General features: G+C 41.0%; 1 protein-coding gene across 13 annotated transcripts in view; it reads right to left on the bottom strand.

Annotated features, from left to right (window-relative positions):
* Positions 1-5,789, bottom strand: part of Mtmr1 (myotubularin related protein 1) — a 90,062-nt gene extending 84,273 nt beyond the window's left edge. For 5 of the 13 annotated variants that reach the window (XM_052740760.1, XM_052740691.1, XM_052740725.1 and 2 more), the window contains exons 1-2: positions 5,465-5,788; positions 383-488 (exon numbers count right to left, since the gene is read on the bottom strand). In XM_052740760.1, coding sequence (XP_052596720.1) covers positions 383-488; positions 5,465-5,619 — 261 coding nt within the window. In that variant the 5' untranslated portion in view covers positions 5,620-5,788. Of the gene's footprint in view, positions 1-382; positions 489-1,354; positions 1,413-5,464 lie in introns of all 13 variants that reach the window. The other 8 variants (XM_052740697.1, XM_052740732.1, XM_052740714.1 and 5 more) reach the window with 5 other exon arrangements.
* Between the last annotated feature and the right edge of the window lie 12,025 nt (positions 5,790-17,814).

The raw sequence follows: 17,814 nt of genomic DNA, 5'->3' as shown, positions 1-17,814 counted from the left end.
GGAGTCTCACTCTGTAACCACCCTGGCCTTGAATTTTTTCTGTAGAGAATAGGCTAGCTTCAAACTCTCTTGCAACTGTTGGCATGTCACAAGCATGCTCTATTATGCCCACTACACATGATAAAACAGAGCTTGATTTTTTTTAATTATTCAAAACCTTAGGACAATTTTTCGTGTCAATTATAAAACTATAACCACAAACAAGAGACATAGGTAATATTTTCCTTCTATATTTCAGATTGAACACTAGAGTACCTTTGTCCTTGCCACTCCCAAAGGGTAATTTAACATCAAGCAATCAAAGGCTCATGTAAACTAAAACTACAAAGCTTCTTGGGTACATTATTATACCAATATGAATTAAACACTCAATGTTACTTACCTTGTAATCTCTGGACACATTTTCTGATGTCACTGAACCTGAAATCTGACTAGAAATTGTAGCAGCTATAAGCTGTTTACACCATTCAACATGTGACCCTGTAGGACTAAAAGAAATAGTGTGATTAAAAATCTTTAAACCTATGTGAAACAAAGTGTCCTGGATAAGAATAAATAAATACAGATTTTTTTTTTTGTTTTTGGAGACAGGGTTTCTCTGTGTAGCTTTGTGCCTTTCCTGGATCTCGCTCTGTAGTCCAGGCTGGCCTCAAACTCACAGAGATCCACCTGCCTCTGCCTCCTGAGTGCTGGGATTAAAGGTGTGTGCCACCACTACCCGGCTCAGATACTATTTTTTTAAAACAGTGTCTCATGTACAGCCCAGGCTGGCTTGAACTCAGCTGAGGATAGCCTTGAACTCTCCATCCTCCATCCTCTACCTCCCAAGTACTGTGATTATAGATATGCACCACAATGTCTTAAACTATTTGGTTGCTTTTCTTCTTAATATAAGAATCAATATAGAGAAAACAGAAAATAAAACAGGTTCTAGGTTAGTTTTAGGTGAACCAATCAACCTTTTCCAAAAAGTTTTAAGATTGTAGGTGTTGGGGCTGGAGAGATAAGTTCTTTGGTTAAGAGCACTGCCATCTTTATAGAGGACCCAGTTTCATATTCCCATTGCCCACATGACAGCTCACAACTTTCTGTAAGTCCAGGCCCAAAGGATCCAATGTCCTCTTCTGGCCTTTGTGGGCACCAGGCATGTTCATGGTGCACAGACACACATGCAGACAAAACATCTATACACATACAATAAATAATTTTTAAATGATTATACTTGTCTAGTTAAGTGTGTTACTCTCTAACATATCACAGAATTCTATTCTATCAAAATTATATGGTAGATATAGTATATATAGAAAATTAACATAATGCATATAGAAATTTAATTCCAAAATGAAATATTTACCTTCAAACATATGATTTTCAAACAAAATTCACCCAAATTCAAGTTGGCTGTTTAAAATCTAGAAAATAGTATACTTTTAGTGGGGGTAAAGCTGATGATAAGTTAATATAGAACAAACTAGAAAAGGTATTTTGTATAAGTAATGATGCTACATTACATTTCTGTAAATGCTTTAACTTACAAAAGCTTCTTCCAGTTGTTATGTCAGGGCTTCATAACCAGCTATGACAAAAAGGCAGAACAGACACCAGCCAACTTGACTAGATAAGGAAATGAATGTGCTGAGGCAACACCATATCCAGGAATGTAGCCATCGCTCCAGGCTGATAGTGACTGATATCCTGAGCTAAAGGTGGTCCCACAGATGTTGTAAAAACTGCCTCAATATGAAAACACAACAGTGAAAAGAAAATAGTACCCTTTGGTGGTCTAAAAGGCAGCCTTACCCAGCCTCCCAGTGACCCATTTTACAGAAAATAAAACTGAGCTTCCAGGTTTGTCCATGGTCACATGACTGGTGAGTGTTTGGCCTGTGCTCAACTGACTTAATAGACTAATAGGCAGACTAGGCAGTGAGAGATATAAAACTTGCCCTCAGGAACTATACTCCTTTCCAGATCTGTCAAAACAAGAAAAAAAAAAAAAAACAACCAACCAACCAAACAAACAAACAAAAAAACCAATGACACTTAGGACCTTTACCAGGAAGTAAACTTTCATCAGGGAAAAAAATCAGCAATTTACATTACACATCCACACCTGTGTGTTTGAAAGACAGAACATATATTTAATTGTAGTCTCTGATTAAGGTGGCCCGGTCTTTGTGGTTGAAAATATATGTAAAATATTTGCTGAATAGGTAGAAATTCCTATGATACACTAGGATTTCATGATCCTAGTAGAAGTCAAAACTCTATCACAATTTCTAGGGGACATAAGGAAAAGGGGAGAAATATTATATACTCTTTCTTTTTCTGCACGTGCTGTGTGTGGTATGGGTGTGTGTGTGTGTGTGTGTGTGTGTGTGTGTGTGTGTGTGTGTGTGTGTGCTTGTTTTGAAATCGGGTCTCTCTATGTAGTTATGCAGTACTGGCTTTCCTGGAGCTTGCTCTGTAGACCAGGCTGGCCTTGAACTCACAGAGATCCTCCTGCACTGGGGTTAAATGCCAGTGTCCCCTTTATTGCCTACTCCTTTTCTTTTTTGAGACAGTCTTTTTCTGCAGTGCAGGCTAGACTGGAACTCTCTATATTTACCAAGTTGGCCTTGTATATGCAGCAATCCTGCCTCTTCAGTGCTGTATTTATTGGTATTAACCACGACACCAAGCTTCCTTTTTTTCCCCTTTTACCATTAGCACCCATCCCTGACAGCAAATATACAAAATCAACTAGAGGAAATCAACTGCTGAGTAGATCCTGCACCGCCTTCTTCTAATAAGGACACTCCTCTTTACAATTCACTGCTTCCTGGGGTTGACTCACCTCTTCCTGTCCCCACTAATAAATGAGTTGCCCAGGTAGCCCCAGGATTCTTTTTGGGTCCTTGCTGTGGATCTACCACAGGACTTCTAGAGGCCTACTCCCACCACTTTGAAGAACACACAGAGATAAAACAAATGAGATTTTTTTTTAAAGACACAAACACAAGAGATACAGAGTTCTAACAACACTGTTTCAAAGGCAGTCCTTGGCTCCAATTATGCCCACTCCCATCTCTTCCTCTCTTGATTGGTTTTGTGAACCAAAATATCTCCCTTGTGGCTTAAAGTTGATTGTGCTGTTTTGAGAAACGGGTGGGTTTATTGGTGTTGTTGTGTTTTTGCCATCAGCAACAGGAAGTGGCCTGTGTCAGAGCAGTTACACAGAGTGGTATAATGGGCCCGCCAACAGGAGGTCTGGGTTCAAGTCCTATTTCTGTCACCAGCTAGATCTGTGACCTTTAGGAAGCCACATCCTCTCACAGGACCACAGCTTCTTCTCAAAGAGAAGTGAAATACTCTGAAGACTACACAGGCCTCAAGGTTCAAGGACCACATGTAAGACAAGCTCACAGAGCCCAACTTCCCTTTAGGGGGAGTCACTCCTCAAAGAAAAGCATGCATGGGTGCTTGTTGAGATGTCAGGACTGAGCTCTCTTTTCTCCCTGCTTGTTATCTTGTGCAACTGCCCTCCATGCTCAATTGGCCTTTCCCAGTTGGACATGGCAGGTATGTCTTAAACTGCTTTCTTTGAAATCTGCTTCACAAGCTTGGTTTCAGCAGCCTTGACACTTGTGGGCACAATGCCCACCCCTCAGAGACACCTACAGTCCGCACAGCGTAAGACTCACCTGCTTCTCTGTTAAGTGCTAAGTACCTTGAAAATCCTCCCGGCCTTATTACCATGCCAGTTCCTCTTCCCTGAACTGCATCCATCTTCTGTGTCCTCTTCCTGCCTTATGAATTGAAGCCCCAGATAGGTGTCTAAGACCTTCTGGTTTAGGTTTGCAAGCCAGACTAGATTTAGTGTGGTCTCCAAGAATCTGTATTTTCACCTGGGATGATTCTGATGCAGGTTAAGAGAACCATACACATCCTGAGAAGGGATGATAACACAACTTCTTAGGAAAGTAGTCTGCCTGTTCTCACAGACAACAGGCCGTCTCTCTTATCAGTTCCTCAAAAGGTACACATTGTGCTCTCACGGCCAAAGTGCTCTCCCTACTCCATGTATTAGGTAACTTCCATTATTTCCTCAATTCAAATGCCTGACCTCCTTCCATACTGCCCACGTCATTAACATCTTATATCCTCAAATTAAATCAAGTACCACATGTCCACATAGCCAAAGCATAATGGGTCACTATTGAGGCTGAAGTATAGAGTTCTTTAAAAATACAAATTCCTGGGCCTGCCCTAAACCTTCCAAATCAAAATTCTTGGGGGTGGGACCTGATCACTTGTAGTTTCTAATAAACACTGAATGAGACATATTGGGGTGACATATTCCCAGCTACTTCAAATGATTCAGACCTATGCTGCCACCTGAATATACTTCTATGTTTACCAATAGCCTAGCACTTACCACATACAATTTCAATTATCAGTCTTCAAGCAAAAGTAAAGTTATATTTGTTATTTTGTGAATGGTCAAGAACTCATGTGTTGATGAATACTTTCGGATGAGTGAAGTCCTCATGGTTCTAAGGGATGTCTTAACTGTGGTTAGTTTTAGTGAAACCTATTGTTCAGTGATTAATGTATTAAAGTATACTGTAATTAACACGGAACTAGAAAAATGAGATAGTGCTGCTTGTTGCTCCTGTACCCGTCTTTGGAAACTCCCAAAAGTTCAGCACACTGGAATGACTAAGACTGGCCAGTGTAAACAGCTCAAACTCACTAAACCACATCACAATTGTTGCCCAAGTGCAGATCTAAGTGGGGAAACTGGATGTTCCAGCCATCTCTTGTTATTACTCGACTGGGTGGTGGCCTTTCCTAGTTGAACATGGCAGGTATGCTTAAACTGACTTATTTTAAATCTACCTCACAAATAGGAGACTGATGTACCCAAGAAAAAAAGAACTGTGTCCTTCAAAGTGTAAAGTACACAACTGTATTCTTGTCTCATAAGCATTACAGAAGAGGTCCATCTCAGTTTTTCAGATCTGTGTATCTTTACCATCAGTGACAGATCTGTGGCCTATGGGGGGGAAGGGGTGTCTCACCTCCCAGTCTCCACCCCAAGCAGCAGCAGAGAAACTGGATCTTAAAATCACACGATTTAGGCAAGAAGGTGATGTTAAAAACAAGAAGCCAAGCGAAATTTCCTCTGAGAGGATTCTTGGCCCGGGCCACAAACAGAAAAGGGGTTCTCAAGGAACTACTGTATTGGCACAGGTTTGACAGCTCCAAGGCCTCAGGGAGCTGTCAGCTCACAGAGTGGAAGGGAACAGGTGCCCAATCCCCAGCAGGTCCTAGGGCACAACTCGGACAGGGAAGGCTAGAAGTGACTGTCGAGGAGCCGCCCACCCCCGCTTTGGCCCTGGACCCGGAGCCAGGAACCGCGAGGGGACACTGGGCCTTGAGCTGGGCACCGAGAGGCTGTGGGGTCCAGGGCCCTACTTACCTGTCTAGGGTCTCCATGCTGGGCTGCCGGGAGCCGGCCGAAGCGCCCCCCGCAAGCCGAGATGGTCTCCAGCCAGCTGCCGGCCCTGGCCCCGAGCCCCCAGCGCCCTCGCAGCTCGCCGCCGCCGCGGCCGCCGCTGCCACCGGCCTGTCCATGACTCGTCAAGCCAGGCGCCTCTGGTGAGCCGCAGTCCGGAGTGCAGCGGCGGCAGGCCAGGCTCCGTGACGCGCCCCCTGCCGCCCTGCTCAGCCGCTTGGTCACTCGTATTAGGCGGTCGCCGCCATTAGCTGTCAACTGGCGGCCCCGCGTTACCCACAAGGCCACGCGAGGAGGCGGGGGGGGGGGGGGCGGGAGGGGCGGGGTCGATTCGGGGAGGGCGGTGCGTGGCGCCTGGGGCAACACAGTTCAGCAACAGCTAATCCGCCCACCTGCCTGGCCAAGGAAAATGAGGTTGGGTAGTCCAGAAACCCCCTCTAACCCTGCTTGAGCAACGGGAACACTACAACCTCTGAGGTTTGGAAACTGCAAAGTGCCTATGTATGACGTGCTTTGTTTTACAGACAAACCTGGTACACTGTAGACAGTTTTTGTTTTTGTTTTAAATGATTGAAGAAGCTCTACATTTGAAAAACAAACGTTTTTTTTCTTTCAATTTTGAATCCCAGAAGTGTCTGGGTGGTGACATCCCGGGGTCCTTAAGTGCCTCTAGTCTTAACATCTTGAAGCATAAACAATTCCATGGGGTTTTAGCAATTTCCATTCCGTTCTTCTCTCTATCCTACTTTCCCCCACTCCAACTCCACAAATCCACCTCCCAGCCATCTGTAGGACAACCACATGCTCCAAAGACGCCCTCAGAACTTATGCCCTCGGTTTATGTTAAGTTTAACATTTAACTTCTGTTATGCAAATCATCGCTATGAAAATCAAGCCAATATCTGATAAATTAGGACATTTACTTTCTGGGATAGACTTTTTACCCTGTTCATTTTGCTTTGGTTCCAATATCCAGAACTTATTCTCTATTGTTTCTGCTTGATTTTGTTGCACGTGGGTACAGGATTAAGAGCCATTTGCCTGTGATTGCATTAGACATGGACAGGAGACCTCTGACCTAGATCTGACTAAGAACATATAAAGAGAGTACTCGGCTACAACCCAGCCAAAATGCTTAACTCATTAGGGATTAAATGGTAACATTATCTTCAAATTTCCATGATGGAGTCCTAACTTCCTGGTATATGATGATGGGGACTTTGGGTGCTAATTTGGTCCTGAAGGCAAGGCCCTGATCAGAATAGATTAGTGTCCTTGGAATTTTCTTTGAGCTGTCAACCAGCTCTCAAATAAAGACACAGAGACTTATTATGAATGCTCAGCCTTGGCTTAGGCTTGCCCCACTAGCTCTTTTAACTTAATTTAACCTGTTTTTAATTCATGTACATTTTGTCTCAGGGCTTTTTACCTTTTTTTTTCTTTCTTGTATATCCTACTTTTCTGCTTCCTCTGAGTCTGGCTGGCTGGCCTCTGATGTCTTCTTGGTGTCTCTTTTTTCTTTCTTCTTCCCCCTCCCCCCAGCCTAAATTCCTCCACCTATTTACTCTCCCTTCCCGGAAGTCCCACCTATACCTCTTCCCTTGCTATTAGCTGTTCAGCTTTTTGTTAGACCAATCGGGTGCCTTAGACAGGCAAGATAAGACAGCAACACATCTTTACATAGTTAAACAAATGCAACACATCTTTGCATAGTTAAACAAATGCAACACATCTTTGCATAGTTTGACAAATATTCTGCAACAAATTAGTGTCAGCATGAAGAACACCACATGTACAGACCATCCCACAGAACTTAATCTTATATTCCTATATGTATACACCAAGAAAACCAAAAGCCCTGTTAGGGGTGTCCTAGTTAGATTTAACTGTCAACTTCACACAGCCTGGAGTAGCCTGAGAATGGAGTCTAATTTGAGGGGTTTCCCCAGTCAGATTGGCCTGGGGGCATGTCTGTAGGGGACTGTCATAAATTGATGTAGGAGAGCCCAGCCCACTGTGGGCAGCACCATTCCCTAAGTAGGTGGGCCTGAGCTATATAAAAATGCTAGCTAAGCATGAACCTATGAGCAAACTACCAAACAGCATTCCTTCACAGATTCTGTTTTACTTCATTGACTTGGAGTGAGTTCCATGGGTGTGGTGATATATTGTGTCCCCCAAAATGTTGTGTAGCCTAATAAAACTTATCTGGGGTCAGAGAACAGAACAGCCACTAGATTAGACACAGAGGCCAGACAGTGGTGGAACACACCTTTAATCCTAGCATTCTGAAGGCAGAGATCCATCTGAATCTCTGTGAGTTCAAGACCACACTAGGAACAGAGCCAGGAGTGCTGGCACACCTCTTTAATCCCAGGAGTTGAGATCTCATGTCTTGCTTGGGAAAGACATGTGCCTTTAATACCAGGAAGTGATGGCAGGAAGTGGAAAGGTATATAAGGAGTGAGGACCAGGAATTAGAAGGTTTTAAGCTTTTAGGATTTTTAGCAGCAGTTTATCAGTTCAGCAGTTCAGAGGAGACACTTTTGGGTAAAGATTCAGAGGCTTTCAGTCTGAGGAAACAAGATCAGTTGAGGAGTTGGCAAGGTGAGGTTGGCTGTGGCTTGTTCCAATTATCTGATCATTCAGTATACACCCCAATATTTGGCTGAGGATTTTTTTTTATTAAAAGGACCATTTAAGATTCTTCTTATGTGTGGGTGCAGGTAATTCTGCATAAAATAGCAATTAGAGCCAGGCGGTGGTGGCGCACTCTTTTAATCCCAGCACTCGGGAGGCAGAGGCAGGTGGAGCTCTGTGAGTTCGAGGCCAGCCTGGTCTACAAAGCAAGTTCCAGGAAAGGCGCAAAGCTACACAGAGAAACCTTGTCTCGAAAAACCAAAAAAAAAAAAAAAAAAAAGCAATTAGGCCTGCTTTTAAGGTTCTTGCATTGATTTCCCTCTATGATGGACTGTACCTAGAAGTGTGAGACAAATAAAGCTCTTTCCTCCCTGTCTTAGTTAGGGTTTCTATTACTGAGATGAAACACCATGACCAAAAGACAAGTTGGGGAGGAAAAGGTTTATTTGGCTTACACTTCAGCACTGTTGTTCATCACTGAAAGAAGTCAAGATAGAAACTCAAGCAGGGCAGGATCTTGGAGGTAGAACCTGACTGATGCATAGGCCATGGAGAGGTGCTGTTTACTGGCTTGCTTTCCATGGCTTCCTCATCCCACCTTTTTATAGAACCCAGGATCACCAGCACAGGGATGTCACCACCCACCATGGGCTGGCCCTCCGGCATTGATCACTTGATGAGAAAATGCCTTACAGATGGATCTCAAGGAGGCATTTCCTCAGCTGAGTCTCCTTCCTCCAATTACTCTAGCTTGTGTCAAGTTGACACAAAACTACCCTGTACAACTGACCCTTTGTCAACTTGACATGCAAACACATCACTATTAAGCCACAACCCTTCCTTTCTTATTCATCCCCAAGATCTTAAATAACTTTAAAAGTCCCACAGTCTTAACAAATTTAAACACACTAAAATTTCAGTTACTTAAAAAATAATCAACCTTTTCAAACACCCAAAGTCTTTTAAAATTCAAAGTTGCTCAACTATGGGTTCCATAAAAATGTGTTCTTACTACAAGAGGGAAGAGTAAGGGCCCAGTCACAATCAAATAAAATAAAAGCAAAACAAAATTCCAACTGTCCAATATCTGGGATCCAGCCACGATCTTCTGGTCTCCTCCAGAGGGCTTGGGTCATTTCTCCAGCTCTGATCTCTGTAGCACACACAGTTTATCTTCTAGGCTCCAGCTTTCTCTACTCCACTACTACTACTATTCTTGGTGGTCATCCCATGGTACTGGAATCATCAAAATGCTGGGGTTCCTTGCTGCAACTGGGCTGCACTTTTACCAATAGCCTCTCCAAGACTCTCTTTATGATGCCACATCTCAATTTCTTTGCATGGTCCCTTCAGTCCTGGGACTTCAACTGACACTGAGGCTGCACCTTAACCAATTGCCCTTCCTGGCCTCTCATAGTGCCAAGCCTCATGACTCTCCATGACTCCTTCATGACTTTAAACCAGAACCACTTGAGTGACTCTTACACATTACCAATTCCAGCTGACAATACAAAGTACAACTTTGGCTGCTCCTGGAACATAGCTTCTCTGTGATCTCAGAAAACACTTCCCAGAAGATTTAACCTCAGTGATGCTGGTCTCTTCTTAATCACCACTAATTTCTTAGCTCCAGCCGACCAGCATCAAGTATCCTAGGAAAGCAAAATTTTGCGTTAATAGTTCTGGTATCTTGTTAATCACAGCTGATTCTTCATCCGCAGCTAACCAGAACTACAAGATCTTAATTCAAAATAGCAAATGGCTCTGACAGAGTCTTTAAACTTCCCTCTGAAACTTTGCAAGCTAGGGCTGCATCCTCTGTACTTCTCTCAATATTTTAATATTCTTATCTTCTAAGTTCCCACAGAACATCCCACTGAGGCTTCAACACTCAATGACTTTTCTAGCCCAAAGTTCCAAAGTTCTTCCACAATCCTCCCAAAAACATGGTCAGGTCTGTCACAGCAATATTCCAACATTTGTGGCAAGAATTCACTAAAAAAGCTGCTTGTGGCCTTACAGGCCCCCAGCTCAGGCCCAAGCTATGTGCAGCCAGATCTCCATCCCACCTGGACTGGAGTCTATTTGGCTTTTTCTCTCCTAGTGGGTGGTGGACTCTCTATGGTTTCTCATTTTGGACTGCTAAAACACCAGGTAGCTGCTTTGAAATTCGCTCAGACTTCTAATGTTCTATGTAGTCGGCAGAGTTGGTGAGTCAATTAAGATATCTTGCTGTGGGATGTTCTGTATGGCAAATGTGTTGCTGATTAGTCAATAAATAAAACACTGATTGGCCATTGGCTAGGCAGGAAGTGTAGGCAGGACAAGGAGGAGAATAAAGCTGGGAAGTGGAAGGCTGAGTCAGAGAGACACTGCCAGCCGCCACGATGACAAACAGCATGTGAAGATGCCGGTAAGCCACAAGCCATGTGGCAAGGTATAGATTAATGGAAATGGATTAATTTAAGCTGTAAGAACAGTTAGCAAGAAGCCTGCCACGGCCATACAGTTTGTAACCAATGTAAGTCTCTGTGTTTACTTGGTCGGGTTTGAGCAGCTGTGGGACTGGCAGGTGAGAGAGATTTGTCCTGACTGTGGGTCAGGCAGGAAAACTCTAGCTACAATGTCTTAAAGGGATAAATTAGTTAAAAGAGAATTTTTTCCCATATTAAAAAATGGGAGCCGGGCGGTGGTGGCGCACGCCTTTAATCCCAGCACTCGGGAGGCAGAGCCAGGCGGATCTCTGTGAGTTCGAGGCCAGCCTGGTCTCCAAAGCGAGTTCCAGGAAAGGCGCAAAGCTACACAGAGAAACCCTGTCTCGAAAAACCAAAAAAAAAAAAAAAAAAAAAAAAAAAAATGGGAAACATTTTTAAAATGGAAGGAACTCGGTCTCTGTTTGATAACATATTAGACACTCTGAAAATGGAACAATTAAATGAGAGGATAATTAATGTTGGTGGGATGTATGTGACATCAATTATGAATATTATTTGTTTGATCATCTTTATTTTAGCATCGAAAAGGTTGGTCAGTTTGAGTGCCAAGATAAATGCTTTAGACAAACCTGTTAAAATGAATCACAGAGAAATTCAGACCCAGACAGAAGAATTTAAAGGTGAATCTATCTCAGCATTGAATTTTATGGTTACAGAGAAACAGCCTCAAGTTATCACACAGCAAACATTTATCTACCTGGTAACCTTACAGGAACTGCCAAATGCTCAACGGTATGTATGAGCTAAGTGGACTGCAGTGGAAATGTTATATTTGAGGAGATTCAAAGAAGCTATAGTATCAAAATAGTATGCATTCTCCATTTAAAAGCAGATGTTAAACTCATGGTTAACTCATAATAGAATTATCCCTCAGGACTGACTGGAAAGATTAGGTTACAGCAGTCTTAGAGGCTAGGCCACAGTTACAGTGGAGAACCTGGTGGAAAGAAGGGGCTAAAACTATAGAACAGAGACGCAGGACTAGAGGTGTGGAAATTTCCCAGGATCAACTTCTTGTAGAAGGTAATTATGCTGATATACAAAGACAATGTTTATATAATAACCAAACCCTAATTCTATGCTGCATGGCAGCCGTGAATGTGTGGAACAGAATTGAGGAAACATGGAAGAAAATTGAATCATTTACAAAAGTTATATAGGGCCCAAAAGAAAGCTTCACAGATTTCTTACAAAGGCTGTCTTCAGCAGTAAATAGAATAATATCAAATGCAGAAGCTAGACAGATAATAATTGAATCTTTGGCTTTTGAGAATGCCAATATAGCATATAAAAGGGTAATCAGGCCATTAAAGGTGAGGTCAGCACCCTTATAGGATTAAATCAAGGACACAATTAATATTGAATCTTATGACCATGATGATATATTGGTAGGAGAGGTGATTTCAAGGGGTTTGAAGAAAAATAATAATGTCAGATGCTTTAATTGTGGTAAACAAGGTCATCTAAAAAGGGACTGTAAACAGTGCATTCCTAGAAAAAATGTTTCTTCAAGAAACAATGGCAGCAGAATGCACCTCCCTTCTGGATTATGAAGAAGGTGTGGTAAAGGTAAACATTGGACTAAGAAGTGTAGATCAATAAGGCAGAGACAAAGTAATCCTTTGTGTTTGCCTTTGGGAAACTCCCTGAGGAACCTCTTGCAGGCCCCCATGGGAAATTCAGTTCAGTCTTTTCCTGCCATCATAGAAGAAACCCCTTCTCATAGCAATTAAATAACCAAATGCCTATTGTAATAAACCATACTGCTTGGGTTGATAAAACAGCTATAGAAGAGAGAAAAAGAAACCATAAAGTGAACTTTTTGGCAAACTTCTATAAATAAAAAAAGACCAAAATTAAAAATACAAATAAATGACATTCTCTTGGAGGGTGTTGTAGACACAGGTGTGGATGTGACAATAATTGCACCAAAATCTTGGCATCCAACTGGCCTCTTCAGGAGGTAAATGTTCAGCTTTTAGGGATTGGAACATTATCTCAAATGAAACAGAGTGCAAGATGGCTCGAATATATTGGACCAGAAGAACAGAGAAGAAAATGAAAGCCATATGTGGCTAATATAGCTATGAATTTATGGGGCCATGATCTATTACAACAGTGGAATACCCAGATTAACATTCCTCCAACCTCAGAAACACACCATAAATTCACACATGTTTCTGAGGGAAATGATAGGAGGTATTATAAAGAACAGTCACCAGCCATCCAGATTGTACAAGACCAGGGCACAACAGGTGCTGATCTTTCAAAGACACCAACAGCTCTACCTTTAAAATGATTAACAGACAAGCTGTATGGGTCCAGCAATGGCCTTTAACAACAGAGAAACTGCAGGCTTTAGAAGAGCTGGTATAAGAGCAGTTAAATGCTCAGCATATTGAAGAATCAAGCAGCCCTTGGAATTCTCCTGTATTTGTTATTAAAAAGAAATCTGGTAAATGGAGAATGGTAACAGACCTAAGAGCAATTAACAAAGTAATTCAGCCAATGAGCTTGCTACAATCTGGAATTCCTTTGCCTACTCTGTTACCAAAAGGATGGCCTCTTATTCTTACCGATTTAAAAGACTGTTTCTTTTCAATACCCTTATAAGAAAAGGACAGAGGAAGATTTGCCTTCACAGTGTCTACTTATAATAATTCTCAGTGGGTTAAGAGATATCAATGGAGGGTTCTTCCACAGGGAATGTTAAATAGCCCAACCCTGCGCCAATATTTTATGTGAAAGACTTTGGAAGCAATACATAAACAATTTTGTAAATATATAATTTATCATTACATGGACAATATTTTACTAGCTGATTCAAATGCAGATACTTTAGAAAGAATGTTTGAAGAAGTAAAGAAAATTTTACCTTGTTGGGGATTATAAATTGCTCCTGAAAAGATACAAAAAAAGAGATTCTATTAATTATTTAGGATATAAAATAGATCTATAAATAATTAGATTTCAAAAGGTGCAAATTAGGAGAGATGGATTATGGACTCTTAATTACTTTCAAAGATTATTTGGAGACATTTCCTATCTACAGACTGTTGTTGGGATAAAAAATAATGACCTGAGTAATTTGTTCAAAACCATAGAGGGTTACAGGGACTTAAATAGTCCAAGAGAATTATCAGCTGAAACTGAGAGAGAGTTGGCCTTCGTGGAAAAGAAAGTACAGGATGCACATGTAGATCATGTGGATCCAAAGCTTGATTGCATTTTGGTTATTTTACCCTCTAAGCATTCTCCTACAGGAAATTTATAAGGAAGATATTATATTGGAATGGATATTTCTACCAAATAAACAGAGTGAAAAATTAAAAACTTATGTGGAAAAGATTTCTGACTTGATTTTAAAGGGAAAATTGAGACTTTGTCAATTAGCAGGAATAGACCCAGCAGAAAATGTAGTACCTTTAATTAAGAATGAAATTGACAAATTATGGGCAGAAAGTGAACCTTGTCAAAGAGCTTGCAATATTTTTTTGGGAGAGATTAACAGCAAATATCCCAAAAGTGATAGAATTCAACTTATTTTTTTTTTTTTTTTGGTTTTTTTTTCGAGACAGGGTTTCTCTGTGTAGCTTTGCGCCTTTCCTGGAACTCGCTTTGGAGACCAGGCTGGCCTCAAACTCACAGAGATCCGCCTGGCTCTGCCTCCCGAGTGCTGGGATTAAAGGCGTGCGCCACCACCGCCCGGCTAGAATTCAACTTATAAAGAGAGCTGATTGGATCCTGCCTCGCATTGTAAGGCAAACTGCAATATCTGGAGCCCCTACATTTTGTACAGATGCAAACAAACAAGGAAAGGCAGGTTACAAATCAGAAAATTCAAGTAAAGTGGTTCAAAGTCCTTATAATTTAGTTCAAAAATCAGAATTTTATGCTATTCTGATGGTATTATTGGACTTTTCAGAACTTCTCAATATAGTTACTGACTCTCAGTGTGCTGAGAGTGGTCTTACATACTGAGACTGCAGAATTTATTCCTGATGAGTCAGAATTACCTTTGTTATTTATTCAGTTACAAGATATAATCAGGAATAGAAAGCATCCCTTATATATAACTCACATCTGATTCCATAGGGTCTACCAGAACCTCTAGCACAAGGTAATGATGAGACAGATAAACTATTGATAGGAAATGTGTCAGAGGCCTCAGAATTTCATAAAAAAAAAGTCATGTCAATAGTAAGGGTTTAAAAAAAAGGATTTTTCCTTAACCTGTCAATAAGCCAAGGAAATTGTAAGCAAATGTCCTACTTGTTCTTTTTACAATCAGACTCCACTATCAGCAGGATGAAAACCAAAGGGTACTCAGAGGAATGAAATCTGGCAGATGGATATGTTTCACATTGCAGAAGTTGGGAAACTGAAATATGTACACAACACCATTGATACCTGTGGATTTCAGTGGGCAACTGCTCTGAGTTCTGAAAAAGCTGACTCAGTAATCATGCATTTGCTAGAAGTTATGGTCATCATGGGTATACCTGCACAAATTAAAACTGACAATGCTCCAGCATATGTCTCTGGTAAAATGAAACAGTTTTTTGCTTATTACAATATAAAGCATATTACAGGTAAACCTCATAATCCTACAGGCCAAGCAGTCATAGAAGGATCAAACAGAACTCTAAAGGATATACTAAATAAACAGAAAGGGGTAACAAAAATGCCAGAAATAGATTACATAATGCTCTATTAACTTCGAATTTTCTCAGTGCTAATGAGAAAGGAACAACAGCTGCAGAGAGACATTGGATAATAGAAAAAAACTACAGAATTAAATCAGCCTATATACTTTAAATATGTGCTGGCCTCAGAATGGAAACCAGGATATGTGTTACATTGGGGATAAGGTTTTGCTTTTGTTTCTACAGGAGAAGATAAGCTGTGGATACCATGAAAATTGATATAGGTTCAGTTTGAACAAGAGAGACCTCTTAAATAGAAGAGGTGATAGTTCATCAACCATATGACCATCCCATTTAAATTAACTTATACCACTAACAAATGCTTTTCACTTGGTTAGATATAACTTGCCAAAAGGGAACCTCCTCAAAGTTAGGGTTGGGGAAGGGTTTTTGTTTTTGTCTTTCAGGAGAATGAAGGCTAAGGAATCTGAAGAACACTGGACAAATGAGACATCTGAAGATAAAGGACAAATCATTCAAAAAAAATGTCCCCTCAAAAAGAGTAAATTGGCCTACTGGTATATCACATATAAAATTTCATAAGTCTTCCTAAATGTTTGTTTCTGCTCTTCTCTACAGACACTTAACACAAATAGTCTTTATGTAGTCCCTGTTTAATTAAAAATTAAAGCTGGCTTTGGAGTTGGAGCATGGCTCTCTCCTTCTCTAAACCCAAGCACGTTTGTTAAAAGGAAAATGCAAAATCTCTGTTTCATGTCATAAGAGCCATCCGATATGGGACAGAAGAAAACCAAAATTAAGTGACTATTCTATTGTCACCAATATCATAATTCTTTCATTCAATTTTGGCTCTTTAAAACTTTTCTTAAGGTTCAAATTTTATATCAAAATTTATGAATTTATATATATGTAATATCATAATCTTTTGTTATACTAATGGTCATATTGAGTACTAATTAATTCTAGAAAAAAGGCTGCCTGTACATGTTTTCGTGTTTTATCTCTATCAGTTTTCTGCAGGGAATCATGACCAGGCCTAACAGCAAATTTGAAGTCTCCAAAAAGATGATGAGGACCCACAATGATTATTCCACCTGAACAATAATAATACCACTAAGCTCACAAACATCACCCAAAGATCAGTTTTGGACTACAAACTGCTCAGGACAATTTTGAGATGCCTAGCTGAGAAGATCCAGCTTTACCAAGCACTCTAACAAGGACTTGAGATAAGCCCATCCCTTTTGCATTATGCAGAGACTGGACAACAAATGATATAGCTACCATTCTGGAACTTGACAATTAATCCAAAATTTTTCTTTTCAGGATTCCCTAAAGATGCCTTCACCTACAAACAGCAGAATATAATTTTAAGAACATGACGCCTATATTCCCAAGAGGTGGGGCAGATGGTTTTTGATCTTTCAATGGGTTTTGGGTTTGGGGTAGTTGTCATTGTTTAGGAGGGTTTGTTACAGGTTGTTATTGTTAATGGTCAGGAGAGAGGCTAAACAAAGGAGATTAGATTTAAGGTTCTTGTGTGAAAAAAAAGAAAGAAAAGAAAAAAGAGGATATAGATTATTGAATCTACTCTGAAAAAATGATAAAGCAATGATAGAATGAAGGGTAGATTATTGAATCTACTCTGAGAAGAAATAAGAGAATATAGATATGATGTAGATAAAAAGGTAGATTATTGAATCTACTTTAAAAAGGCAACTACTAGTTTTAAATACGTTACATTGGATTGGATTTTTATATATTGTTTACAAGTTATATATAATGAGAATGATATTGTTAGAAAATGCTGTACATATATTTATAACCTTGTTCAAGATATTGTACCTATACAGTTCATTTAACAATGTAATGCAATTTGCTGATCCTTGAATGTTATTACCACTAACTGTTAGGATATAAAGAAATGAAAGTTAGTAGTTAGACATTACAATCGAACTTATAGTCATATTAGGTAAGTTTTCAACGTCAATCAGAGATATATTTTAGACAGGTCATCTTCAAACCCTTCAGAGATCTACAGAATAATGGCATTTAGGCCCTCGCAGCTCTCCTCGCCTGCTGGCGTCTTGGCGACTGTGCTCGGCTAGCGGCTCTCCCGAGGGCGGCTGGGCCGTGGCACGGCTTGAAGGCCACGAGTTCAAGTACCTCATGAAGAAGTGTTCGGTGACCATCGGGCGCAACTCGTTGCAGGGCTCGGTAGATGTGAGCATGGGTCATTCTAGCTTCATCTCACGGCGCCACCTGGAGATCTTCATGCCCCCGGGGCGGTGGCCATAGCGTTGCCAGCCAAGAACCCGTGCAGTCGCGGCCAGACACAGGCAAGAACAATGTGCATGTTCGTGGACAGGGTGTTCCAGTGGCGCAGGCTGCGGCTGCCGGCGTAAAGTCGGTCTGGATCCCAAGTTGCAGAAGCACAGGACAGCTTTGTGCTCTATTGGAAATATTCCAAGAGAGGATTCTGTAGTGCACTTTCAGGTTACCGAGCACAAAT

Source organism: Peromyscus californicus, unplaced genomic scaffold, assembly GCF_007827085.1.
Source record: "Peromyscus californicus insignis strain IS unplaced genomic scaffold, ASM782708v3 Scaffold_10__1_contigs__length_136768540, whole genome shotgun sequence".
Classification (NCBI taxonomy): domain Eukaryota; kingdom Metazoa; phylum Chordata; class Mammalia; order Rodentia; family Cricetidae; genus Peromyscus; species Peromyscus californicus.
Note: the sequence above shows the minus strand (reverse complement) of the source record. Positions and strands in the feature narration are given on the sequence as shown.